The 12,772-nt window shown below is 40.4% G+C and overlaps 3 protein-coding genes across 3 annotated transcripts in view; 1 reads left to right on the forward strand and 2 right to left on the reverse strand.

Moving 5' to 3' along the window:
- The window catches only part of LOC128360906 (NACHT, LRR and PYD domains-containing protein 14-like), a 423,000-nt gene that overhangs the window by 84,138 nt on the left and 326,090 nt on the right, over nucleotides 1-12,772 (reverse strand). The gene's annotated exons all lie outside the window — the stretch shown is intronic.
- The window catches only part of capn5a (calpain 5a), a 138,082-nt gene that overhangs the window by 3,609 nt on the left and 121,701 nt on the right, over nucleotides 1-12,772 (reverse strand). The window contains exons 4-8 of the mRNA XM_053321483.1: nucleotides 4,893-5,101; nucleotides 4,051-4,243; nucleotides 3,775-3,968; nucleotides 288-365; nucleotides 1-52 (exon numbers count right to left, since the gene is read on the reverse strand). The exon at nucleotides 1-52 is cut by the window's left edge and continues 144 nt beyond it. Coding sequence (XP_053177458.1) covers nucleotides 1-52; nucleotides 288-365; nucleotides 3,775-3,968; nucleotides 4,051-4,243; nucleotides 4,893-5,101 — 726 coding nt within the window. The remainder of the gene's footprint in view (nucleotides 53-287; nucleotides 366-3,774; nucleotides 3,969-4,050; nucleotides 4,244-4,892; nucleotides 5,102-12,772) is intronic.
- Nucleotides 9,886-11,968, forward strand: ompa (olfactory marker protein a). Its single transcript, XM_053321574.1, has 2 exons — nucleotides 9,886-9,954; nucleotides 11,537-11,968. Exons 1-2 carry the CDS (start codon nucleotides 9,886-9,888, stop codon nucleotides 11,966-11,968), a joined length of 501 nt encoding a protein of 166 aa, XP_053177549.1.

The following is a 12,772-nucleotide window of genomic DNA, read 5'->3' on the forward strand; positions in this document are numbered from 1 at the left end:
ACGACACAGGATGAGGTCTGTGAAGTTGACGATGAAGTCATCAAACGTCATCCTGCAGAAACAGAGAAGAGAGGAGAAGAAAGTTGGATTATAATTAAATACGTATGATTCTAAGAAAAGAGGACATTAGGATTAGTTATATCAGCAATTATAAAAAACAAATTATCCATAGATAAAGATCATGCAAGTGTAACAGACCTCTGAGAATTATATTAGGTCTATGAATGAGTGTCACATGCAGGTGCAGGCTTCCCGCCACCAGGGGGCAGCGTTGCACTCAAACTCACCAGAACTCTCCGTCGTCCTGCACGGTGACTCCGATCTTCTCCCTCTCGCTCTGACTGACCTTCTGCCACTCCTCAGAGCTACAAACAGGTGGGGAAACGAGTCAGTCACCTTCAGCTACACCTTCAGCTACACCATCATAAAGAGGTTTCTAAAGAATTATGTAACCTGACAATAAGGGTGTAACTTCGGTTTGAGGAGTGGAGGGGACACAAAACAAAGGGTCTAACCCATAGGTCTAACCCTGACCCTAAGCCACAAAAATGTTTTCCGTTTGAAAATTGTGTTTCTCAGGAACCCGAGAGCAAAATAAATAGAATAAATAACTAATCATACCTTAAGAATAATTTAAAAAGACAATAAAGCAGCATTTTGACATTTTAGAGAAGTCAAAACACCCTAAATACTGTTTTCTTTTAGCTTTGTTTGTTTTTGTTTTTTTTTATTGGAGGAAAAAGACATGTAACAAAACCAATACCAATGATAGATACAGGAATTCATATAACATTGTTTCCCAAACCCCAAAGTAGTGACTGAAGACACATAATATACGGATAACATACTAACATATGAAGACCTAGACAGAGACAACCTTTAACAAGAGGGAGGGGGGGCAAAAATAGGAGTGAGAGAGGGAGACCAACCCCAAAAAACCCCAAGAGTTGAAGAGTTGTTGTACAAATGTGTTGGATGCTATGAGAGGAACATCCTAGAAGTGTGTGTTCTTTGAGGTGTGTGTATGTAGTGTGTGTGTGTGTGTGTGTGTGTGTGTGTGTGTTTGACGACCTCTCCTTGGCCAAAACACCATAAAAATCAATTCAATTCAATTTCAATCCCATTTGCTGTATTTCTACATACATTTAGGGACTATGGTGATACAAAATCCAGGAAATAATCAAATTGGTCATGATAATAATCTGCCAGAAAGTAATGTACAAAAATATGTATAAGAAAAAGTTTCTGTAGTTTCTAATAAAGCACCCGATAGCCAGAACTAGAGAGAATAATTTCATTTTCTGTTTCTGTTTTATATAATTTTCATTTCACACAACTTTGTGCTTATCTCTGTTTCACCCTCTTCGTCATGAGTCACCTCCATCTCATCTGTCCTCTGATATAAGATAAGATAAGATGCCTTTAGTGTCACTGTACTTAAAAAAAAACACAGTGGAATTGCTCGCGATGGGTATTAGCAATTCCACTGTATTGACATAGTACTACATACAAATTCGGCAACACACACAATCAATCACGACCCTTTATAAAACTATACAACAAAACAAAACAAAGGCAGGTAAAATTATGAAAGCAATCGAGTTATGATCATATTGAGCCATCGCTGTGTGCGTTACACCAGCAGTCAAAGAGTTTGCTTATTGTTGAGTGACTGATCCTTTGTTTTTTTTTCCACTTCTTACTGTTATTATAGCGTGTTAGTCATATGTAGACAACCTTAGATCATGCAGGAATAGAAAAAAACTGCCTTAATTGCATTTTCACCAATAGAATAAAACTTTCACAAATCTGAAACTGTGTTATAAAGAGACTTTCGCCTCTCTGAGATAATCCAGTCTAGATTTACAGTAGGTATAGTTGTTTTCTATCTAGGCCTGGTCGAAAGTAGTCTACATATAATTTAAAAAAAAAGTGAAATCTGCCTTTAATGCATTTCTCCAAATAGGTAAAAGCTTTGGTATTTTGTCACAAATGAAATAAAGGGTTATGTGAAAGTATGTCTCAGAAAACAGTGCGGCTCTACCTGACTAACGCTATTATAACAGTAAGAGGTAGAAACAACAAGAGGATCAGTCGCTCAACAATCAGCTAAACAATGACTGACAGCAGCTAAAGACACTGAATGACAGCAGCTATAAACACTGAATGACAGCAGCTATAAACAATGAATGACAGCAGCTATAAACAATGCATGACAGCAGCTATAAACAATGATTGACTGCAGCTATAAACACTGAATGACAGCAGCTATAAATACTGAATAATAGCAGCTTCTAATGATTAATTAGAACAAGCTGTTTTTGAAGTACGCAACGTTCCTGGATATGGGCGCGCACATCGGCACAAGCAGGCTGTCTGTGGGATCGTCCGTGGAGATAATAATAATAATTAAAGCTGCAAGCAGCGATGAACGGGCCCTCGCCACCCCATGCATGTCGGTTTACAGATACAATAGCTGGTCAGGTGCCTTTTCAAAGCACTGAGGACACCTTACAAGGCTCATATAACACAACAACAGTACATCAAACAATAATAATCAGGTGACATTTAGTGCAAAGATAAATAAATAAATATGAATGTGACTACAAACTGCATTAGTACAGGTGACACTGTGCGGTTAGAAAATAATAATTAATATATTTGAAAGTGGGGAATGACCAAAAACTGTCTCCATGACATCCAAGACTGTTTGGATCACAACTTCCTTCAGTTAAATGAGGACAAGACCAACATCATACCGTCATACCATCATACCATCATACTATCATACCATCATACCACTATCATTGCACAGAGCACAGATCAATCACCTCTTTGTATTCATCAGACCACAAGATAATAATGTTTATATTTGATAGTGATCTTAAAAGTTCAACAAAGAGCTCCAGTTTCCTCCAAAATCAGGTATTTTCTCTGATCCTCTGACGGAGAAAGCGTTTAATATGATCCAGACTGGACTACAGTAAAACTCTGCTACTACTACAGGATAGCATTCAAAATTATTCTAATTGTTTATAAATCCCTCCATGGTCTTGTTACATTTAGACCCCCCCCCCCCACCTTAGTATGTTGGCAGCTCATTGAGAAAATGGGCCGGGAGTCTTTTCTGTCTTTTCTGGAGCGGCCCCTCGGCTTCGTCAGACAGGCTGAGTCTGTTGATACTTTTAAGATTTCTTATATTTGGTCCACACCATTAAAATGCACGATGGAGGCTAAATATTAGGAACACCATTCAATATAATTCACCTCAGTACATCATCACTTAGTACGACCGCAATAAGAAACATAAAGTAGAATTATCACTTTTTTGACAATGTTAACAAAAACTGAAAATGTATATAAGAGCAGAATTTAAAGCAGAGCTGTTGTTATTGGATTGACTCACTTTTATTCTCTCAAATATGTGTGTGTGTGTGTGTGTGTGTGTGTGTGTGTGTGCGTGTGTGTGTGTGTGTGTGTGTGTGTAGGTGTGTAAAGACAACTAAAGCCTAAAATAAAACACTGAAACCCATTTGGAGGAGCATTTTAAGAACATGAACATACTCTGTCGCATACTTTTAACTGTGTTTCATCTGTTATACTTTGGATTATAAATTCCTGTTTCATCTTTGTTCTATCTGTCTGTATGTGGGCAAACATTCCTGCCATTGTGAAGTACTTACGTGCAAAGTATGTTTGCTTTTTGAAGTATTGTAAGTAAAACAAACAAAAACTTTGGTTCGTATTCATCTATGAACACATCTCTGTACATACCTGTCACTCCAGGGCCCGTTCCACTCCTTCTGTCCCCACGGGTTTCTCATGCGGATCATGGTGAGCTTGTCCGACCTGAAGTAGGCGAGCAGGCCGTGGCCGAGCCTCACCCTGCGGACGTCCGTCACAGCGTAGGCGTGACCCTTCACCAGGCCGCAGTCCAGCCTGGCCTCCATGTCTGCTGCGCTGGTCGCCTGGAACCACACGGCCATCAATCACTGCTGCATCCCTGTGTGTGTATGTGTGTGTGTGAGTGTGTGAGTGTCCTCTGCTCACCCGGATCGAGCAGCTGATCAGACCTCCTCTGGTGTGGGTTTTCAGGACTCTCTCGAACAGCTCGTTGCGTTTCTCTTCATCGTCTTTGTTCCCGTTCTCCGTCAGGTCCATCGGCTCCGAAACGCCGCCGGTGAAATCCACCAGAGCGTCGGCCGTGTTGCCTCCATCCAACGCCTCGTAGCATCCGTACAGCCTGGAAACACACACACACACACACACACACACACACACACACACACACACACACACAGACACACACGCACACACACACACTCGATGTAGATTATACACATCAGTCATTAATATGGAAAATCCTATAGTTTTTATGGTATTTTTTTCTTTTGTATTTTACATATTTAATAAAAAAATGTTGGTACAAATTCAAGCATTCAATTTAACTTCTGTGTGAAATCTTTTATACTTTTCTTCTATTTTATACTACAGTAAGTATTAGTATTATCACATCAGTGGTAATTTATCACCACTGATGTGATAAATTAATTGTTTAATAAGGATTTGAGGTTTTTTTCTTAAATTTGTGAGGTGACAAAGAAAAGAAAAGAAGGAAGGAAGGACAGACAGAAGAAAGAAAAGAAGAAAGGAAGGAAGGACAGAGGAAAGAAAAGAAGGAAGGAAGGAAAGAGAGGAAAGAAAAGAAGGAAGGAAGGAAGGACAGAGGAAAGAAAAGAGGGAAGGAAGGAAGGAGGGAAGGAAGGCAGGACAGAGAAAAGAAAAGAAGGAAGGAAGGGAAGTGGGCCGGATTGGACGCCTCAGCGGGCCGGTTCTGGCCCACGTGCCTCTTGTTTGACCCCCCTGATTTAAAAGCTGTTGTTTAGTCTTACTTGGCGTAGGCTTTCTCCACCAGCGCGCTCCAGAACTCGTTGCTGTCGTTGGAGTGACAGTAAACCAGCTCTCCGTTAGCGGTGGGCAGCCGGTCATCGATCACCACGTCAACCCACTCACCGAACCGCCAGAACCGGAAGTGGAACATCCCAGTGTACGACTCCAGCTTCTCTTTGTCCCATTCCTGCTCCTTCCAGTCGGGAATCACCTGCAGGAGGAAAGAAAAAGATCTCATGAGCAAAAAAGTGACCTGCCATTTATTTCATTTCAACTCCCAAATCTCTTCTTCTGTTCTTACACTGAGAAGTATGGAAACATGCAGAAGTATGAGAACCTGTTTCTGTATATTAAGGTTCCTGAAATCCTCAAAAAACAACAAAAAAACAAAAACAACGTTCCAACTTCTGAAAAATGATGTGATTTTCACTCAAATAAATAATTATGTTTTTGACACAACATTAAAGTAGTAAGTAGTAAACAGTGTCTGTTTTTTCACAGTAACCACGCAGCTGACCGGATATGTAACGTAAAATATGGCTTCCCTCGAAAACCACAGAGTAATTCAAACCCTGAAATTATAATTTGTTTTAAATAATAGGCCTGTACTTTGGTTGATTTTACAAAATGAGTTTAACCCTTTGTAAGTTTGCTCAGCCGTGTGGTAGAAGTCACTTTGTGTCATGATATCTGCTCAAAAACTAAAATCTATTGAACCCATTTAACTTTTTGGGCAATCTTTCCCACTTGTATGAGGTATGTAACGCACAGGCAGACCATCTGATTGTTCTATGTTTGCTATAGATACAGGTTGTGCTATGGTTGCTATAGATACAGGTTGTTCTATGGTTGCTATAGATACAGGTTGTTCTATGGTTGCTATAGATACAGGCTGTTCTATGGTTGCTAGTATAGATACAGGTTGTTCTATGGTTGCTATAGATACAGGTTGTTCTATGGTTGCTATAGATACAGGTTGTTCTATGGTTGCTATAGAAACAGTTTGTGCTTTAGTGTATAAACGAAGAAAAACACAAATCACTGCTGACATCAGAGATCCTGCTGGAGACATTTTTGAAGTTGAGTTTCATTTTCTCGCGAACAGAATGAGTCTCTAACATGTTTTTAATAAAAGTTTAGAACAAGGAAACAAAATCCATGTTTTACGTTGTCATGGCCTCAAAGAGGAAGGAAAAACAAAGAAATGATTTTTAAATAGCTTTTTCTTGGCGTGAACGACAAAGGGTTGATATTTTTAGACGTGAGCAGTCGGACGACTTTTGTTCTCCGTCATCTATCCACGCACGCTGCTATCTCAACATTAAAGCCTCTTAATGTAGTGTATCAGTCAGATTTCATCACTGTGTTCTTTATCTGTAAGGAGGAAACAGCACTGCATGATTTTTATCTACAGTACAAAGCCTTGCTGCCTGTTGTACCTGTCGATCTTATCAATTTAATCTCATTTATAACTTGTAACTTACATCAGGAATGTTTAAAATCAAGGACCGAATTGGGGAAGACTTTGCTCTGCTTTTCAGGTCTTTGCCATCAGGGGTGCAGCTACAGCCTCAGGGCCTCCACCATTGAGAATAATTATGTAGGCTAATGACCACTCGACCGTAACGCACATTACGCTGCACTACAGTGACATCTGGTGGTAAAAGTGATGAGGATGGTGGGACACCGAGAGTGCCCCCCCGCCCCTCCCGTATCACCATATATATCCAACACGCAGCTTAGTAGATGGCACACAAAGCAACAGCCACAGTGTGTGTGTGTGTGTGTGAGAGTGTGTGAGTGTGTGAGTGTGTGTGTGCGTATGTGAGTGCATGTTGGCTAGTTAATGTTAGGCCTACATATATTAAATAAATAAATGGCACAGAGATGAATCAGTTATTGCTTACAATAGGTTTGATTTGTTGCATAGCCTATGGAACAGTTATTATTATAAGTGAAGTATTGTGCTGATGTAATTGTGTGTGTGTGTGTGTGTGTGTGAGAGAGAGAGAGAGTATGTGTTGGCTCATTTGCAAAGAAAGAAATGCTCATAGTTAATGGTGCATACATTAGTATATACATGGGGGCGGGGCTCCAGTGATGCGCCTCTGTCTCTGCCCTTCAGAAGTGGAACGACTTTCTGCGTGTTCTTTATATAGTTTCAAATGCCCATTGTTCAATGTTCTGCGGTGTGAATGTAATAAGGATCATATTGTGTATGTTCATTCATGTGTTTAATAATCGGGGCGTCATTGCGTCGTCCCTGAATAAACAAATGTCTCAATCAATCTAAGCTGACAGCCTGAAAACCCAAAAACCTGCTAAGTCACAGTGAGGGATTACTTTTCAAACAGGAAGTTGTAACTACAGTGAACATCGCTGCATTATATTAATATATATTATACGTGTGTGTTTTACACTAAGCTCCACTATACTGTTTCCACACTTGAACCAAGTTTATTGGGTTTACTTAACAGCCTGTAATGGTTTTTAATGAGACACAGAACATAATTACAACACCAGAGTAACCATTAATCTTTCCACAATGACTTTTTCCGCATTTCTTACATCAAAGCTCCTCTTTGTTTAAAAGCTCATATTATAAATTCCCCCACTATCAAACAAGGAAATACATTAACCACACAAGCTGCTCTTGAGCCAATAGAGCTCGTGTGGTTAATTTATTTCTTCCTGCTCTTTTCTCTTTTGTTACTGTTTTCTTTTCCTCATCTCAAAAAACTCTGCATGTATTATTTTAGTTTTTATTTCTTTTCTTCAGCTGGTAAATTAACTGTGAAAATTAAGCAACAACTGATCTAAAGAAATACATTTTAAAGGGGGACACAATGGGCCAGATTCGTTCTTAAACCATACGTACGAGTGATTTACGAGGATTTGCCGAATTCACAAATTTTCTCGTATTTTGGATTTGACGAACAAAATGTACGAGTGGTGCAGACAGGGGCGCCACCAGGGATTTTGGGCCCCATGAAAAGTTATCACACTGGGTCCCACCATCACACACAGGCAACACCAACCATGTGCAGTTTCTGTAACCACACCTCTACCTGTGAAGGCTTCAACTCTCTTATAGTTCGATACTAACTGTCGAACATCGACTGACACTGAGCTGTGATAATATAACACAAAGAAAAATATGAACATACTGTATTCTTGCATCGGGCCCAATGTGTCGTCATCGTTTTAACAAAGTGGATCATCATATATTTATAGTATAGACAGACTTATGGCTACATTTAAAACAAATAATGCACATATTATAACTAGATATGTGACACTTATTTCTTAAAATATGGAAATATATGAAGCTTTAACAGTGAGTTGATTGAAGTGTGTAATATACAGGTTTATAAAGCCTCCACACACACACACACACACACACACACACACACACACACACACACACACACACACACACACACACACACACACACACACACACACACACACACACACATATTGTTCATTTCTAACGGTAACTTTTCTTGGAATAAGCTTTCCCTGCACTGTTTGTTATTATAAGTAGTCAGCTTGTGTGTATGTGTAAAGAATACTAAACTAAAATGAAAACAGAGAATAAAAATGCTGATGTGGTCTGATAGTAACCTGTCACATTAAAACAATAAACAACTATGAGTCTCCACAGAAATTTGATATAAAAGTAAAAACAATAAACTAGAAGCCAGATGTTCCAGATGCTTTAAAACAGATTATTAGTTCCATAAAGTTGAACGTTGAGGTTGTTTCCCCTCAATTAACCTTCAGCGTCTATAATTAACACGACGAGCGACAACGGTTTTTAACAAGGGAACGTTATCCTCCTGCATCCTGCGCTCAGATCCCTGCTGACGACACACACACACACACACACACACACACACACACACACACACACACACACACACACACACACACACACACACACACACACACACACACACACACACACACACACACACAGACGCACATCACAATCCTCAGTGAGACGACTGATATATAAATAAATAACTGATCCGTTAAACCAAGACCAGTCGAGCTCCCAGAAGCCCTCAGGAAACTCCCAGAGTTCCCTGTCGGACGTCATCAGCACCTCCCGTTGCCTAGCACCCTCACACATCACCCACCTCCTTGACACCTTAAAAAAAAAAGCCTAGAGAGTAGTTTCCAGACAAGTATAACCTGTTCCTTATTAATCCAAGTTGAATTATTGTACTGTGACATAGTTTTTCATGTTAAACGGAGCATAAAAACCTTTCCAGGTTTCTTTGGTGCAGAAATGTGACTTATCAGGTTTTTAAAGGATTAAAATAAAGTAAAACTAAGCCGACGGTTCAGCATGACAGAGAGAGGACAGCTAATTATTGTGACTGACACTGTTTTTTCACATTGATCTCAACTGCTAGAGTGTGTCAATGTGTCCTAACTAAAGTAGCCTGGGGGCATTGGGGCAGGGGAGAGGGGGGGAGAGAGCGGGGGAGGGAGGGGGGGGGGGGGTAATAGTGAGTTGGATGGAAATAGTTGGGAAGGGGAGGAGGACAGATAGAGACAGCATGCAAGCCTATGGGAGAAAGAGAAAGAGAGAGAGAGAGAGAGAGAGAGAGAGAGAGAGAGAGAGAGAGAGAGAGAGAGAGAGAGAGAGAGAGAGAGAGAGAGAGAGAGAGAGGGAGAGAGCGGGGGAGGGGGGGTAATAATGAGTTGGATGGAAATAGTTGGGAAGGGGAGGAGAGGGATAGAGACAGCATGCAAGGCTATGGGAGAAAGAGAGAGAGAGAGAGAGACAGAGAGAGAGAGAGAAAGAGAGAGAGAGAGAGAGAGAGAGAGAGAGAGAGAGAGAGAGAGAGAGCGAGAGAGGCTGCAAAATAAGAGCTCCATCCCTCCATCCATCTATCTATCCTTTATCTCAGCATTCATCCACACACGCAGACCTCTCCTCTCTTTTTTTTTTTACCCAGGATTACAACCTCCGAGTCGGACATGGACCAGGCCGAATCTGCCTCTGACGTGACGGTGCTGCAGTTTAAACAAGACACAGCGCTGACGGAGGTGAGCTGACAACTTCCACTATGTGTTTAAACATATACACAAAGATTCAAGCCTTCATTTGGGAAAGACTTAATTTGCACATTGGAGGGTTTTTTGCAGGTTTAATGTTGTCAATGAAACATTAAACATTAATATTATTATTATTATTTTTTTTAAAGATTTTGTTGGCATAGACGCCTTTATTTATCAGTAGATAGACAGGAAACATGGGAGAAATAGGGGGGTGTGACATGCAGCAAAGGACCTCCGATCGGGATTCGAACCGGGGTCGGCTGCGTATATGGTATGCGCTCCAACCACTCGACCACCTGCGCGCCCATTAAACATTAATATTAATCTAATTTAATCCAATAACAGCAGCTCTGCTATAAATTCTACTTTTATGAGGTTTTATTCATTTTCAACTTTTGTTAACATCGTCAGGAAGGTGATAATTCTACTTAATGTTTATTATTAAGCTCATAGTGGGTGATGGTGATGTATTAGGGTTCATTATACTGAATTGTGTTCCTACTATTTTGTCTACCACCACTTAGTATGACCTCGATATTAAACATAAAGTAGAATTATCGCCTTTATGACAATGTTAACAAATGTATAAACTTCATAAAAGTAGAATTTAAAGCAGAGCTGTTTGTATTGGATTGAATTAGATTGCACAGGTTTAACTAATAAAGTAGCCAATGAGTTATATATATTATATTCACTGAGAGTCTGAAGTGCGCTATATGTTTTTTAATTGACTTTAATTGGAGTTGAATCAATTATCTACTGAATTTAACTTTGTGTTTTTTTATTTTTTTCCTTCGTGTTAATTCTTTGTGTTTATTTGATGCTTTGATTGTCTAAAGTAAAATACTGATTATTAGTCTGAGTTACTTCCTGTCTGCTGTCATTGGCGGTGATGCAACCGGCCACAGAGGTCAGCAGCTCCCGACTGACCCAACGTTGACCTGCATTTCACATCGCGAGAGAGACGAGCTGCTACGATTAATCGATTAAAAAAATAAACATTCATCGGAAACTCTTATGATAATCAATTATTAAGTTAAGTCATTCTTCAAGCAAAAAATGCCAAATGTTACGAGCCTTTCAATGTTTGGACTGTTGGTTGGACTGTTGGTTGGACACGTTTTCTCACTTTTCTGATATTTTAGAGACAAAAGTTGTGCTTAAAAAAAGGAGGTAATCTGTATAATGAACACAATAGAACAAAGAATAAAAAGAAGACTCTACGATGTTCAAAGCTGATTTTTGCTAGCTGGCAGTCTTCTCCTTCTTCTTCTGTGGTTGTTGTTGTTTCTTGGTGCGTTACCTCCACCTGTGGTTCGGTGCATCAGTGTGAAACCATGAGCAGAAAGGTGCTGCATGTATGTTCTCATGTGCTCCATTATTCCTCCAAACTAGTGATGAAAAAATAACTCTGCAGATGTTTTCCAGAGTGACATTGAGAATCATTACAATGTAAAGACTCCAGTAACCAGAACAAGCTTCAAACCCTTCAATCCTCTTCTTCTTAGTCTTCCACCCCTTCTAAAAAATCCTTCTTCTTCTTCTTCTTCTCCTTCTCCTTCTCCTTCAGATGATGCGTCTTCGCGTGTCGTCTCTGCAGCGGTCGGGACAGAAGCGTCAGGACGGCGAGCGCCTGCTTCTCCCCCATGAGGCCGTCTATCGGCTGGACTTCCACGTCCAGGAGCTGAACTTCACCCGCTGGTACTTCTCCCTCACCGGCCACGGTCGCGTCACCATCACCGGCATTTCCCAGCACTGGACGCCCGACCTCACCCACCTGATGACCCGCCAGCTGCTGGAGCCCATCGGAACGTTTTGGCGCAACGCCGAGGACCCCGAGGATTCGCAGCTCAAATGTCTGGAGGCGGACATGCAGGAGTTCGGGGAAAGGATCGCCGAGCTGGCCAAAGTCAGGAAGGTCATGTACTTCCTGTTTGCCTTCAAGGACGGAGCCGAGGCGGCAAATCTCAGCTGCTCGGTGGAGTTCACTCCAGAGAAATGACTGTTAGCATTAGAGCCGCAGTAGAGCCGGATATAAAAACTTAACGTCTCTTCAAGCAGACAAAGAAATGCATTAAATATTAAAAATCCCTCAAAGGTTAATCTTTTACGAGATTGTAGTTCCACCTCAAAGAGCAAAGTTTCAATCCAAAAGCCAAGTAAAGATTTTAACACTTTAAATTAAGTATTTTTAACTAAACAAAGCACAACAAAAAAAACATCAAACCTGTAACATGACGAGCGATAAAGTACATTTGCACAATGTAAAAATATTTAATGTGCGTATAGAAACATAAATGTTTTCTCTAGACTCCAAAATGTTGAAATCAATAACTGAATTTTTATAACTCAGATACTTTTGATTAGAAAAGTTAGGAGAAGATTCCTCCTGTAAATAATAAAGCATCTTTACTGACCGGCTGAATATTGTGATAATATTGCAACGTGGTTTCTTGTATGGTGGTTTTGTGTTTCTAAACTCTGTCTTGGTTCATTGTGTAAAACAAGCATGAGTGAGTGAATGGAATATCAAATATTCATTCACATTGCATGACTGTCAGCCCGACACAGAGCACAGATCAATAGTGTGATGTCTATTAAACATCGACTGAAAGCTGAGTTTGGTGAACTGCCAGCATCCGTGTGTTCTCATTGGTACCGATTGTGACTGACAGGAAGAGGAAGAGGAGGAGGAGTCAAGTTAAAGGCCAGGTGTTGGCATGATTAAGCTTTATGATGTTCTCTTCATTCACTCTCTTGCTCATTCGACCACAGCTGCTCTCTCCAACCGATATATTGATCAGCT

This window comes from Scomber japonicus, chromosome 6 (genome assembly GCF_027409825.1).
Source record: "Scomber japonicus isolate fScoJap1 chromosome 6, fScoJap1.pri, whole genome shotgun sequence".
NCBI lineage: Eukaryota > Metazoa > Chordata > Actinopteri > Scombriformes > Scombridae > Scomber > Scomber japonicus.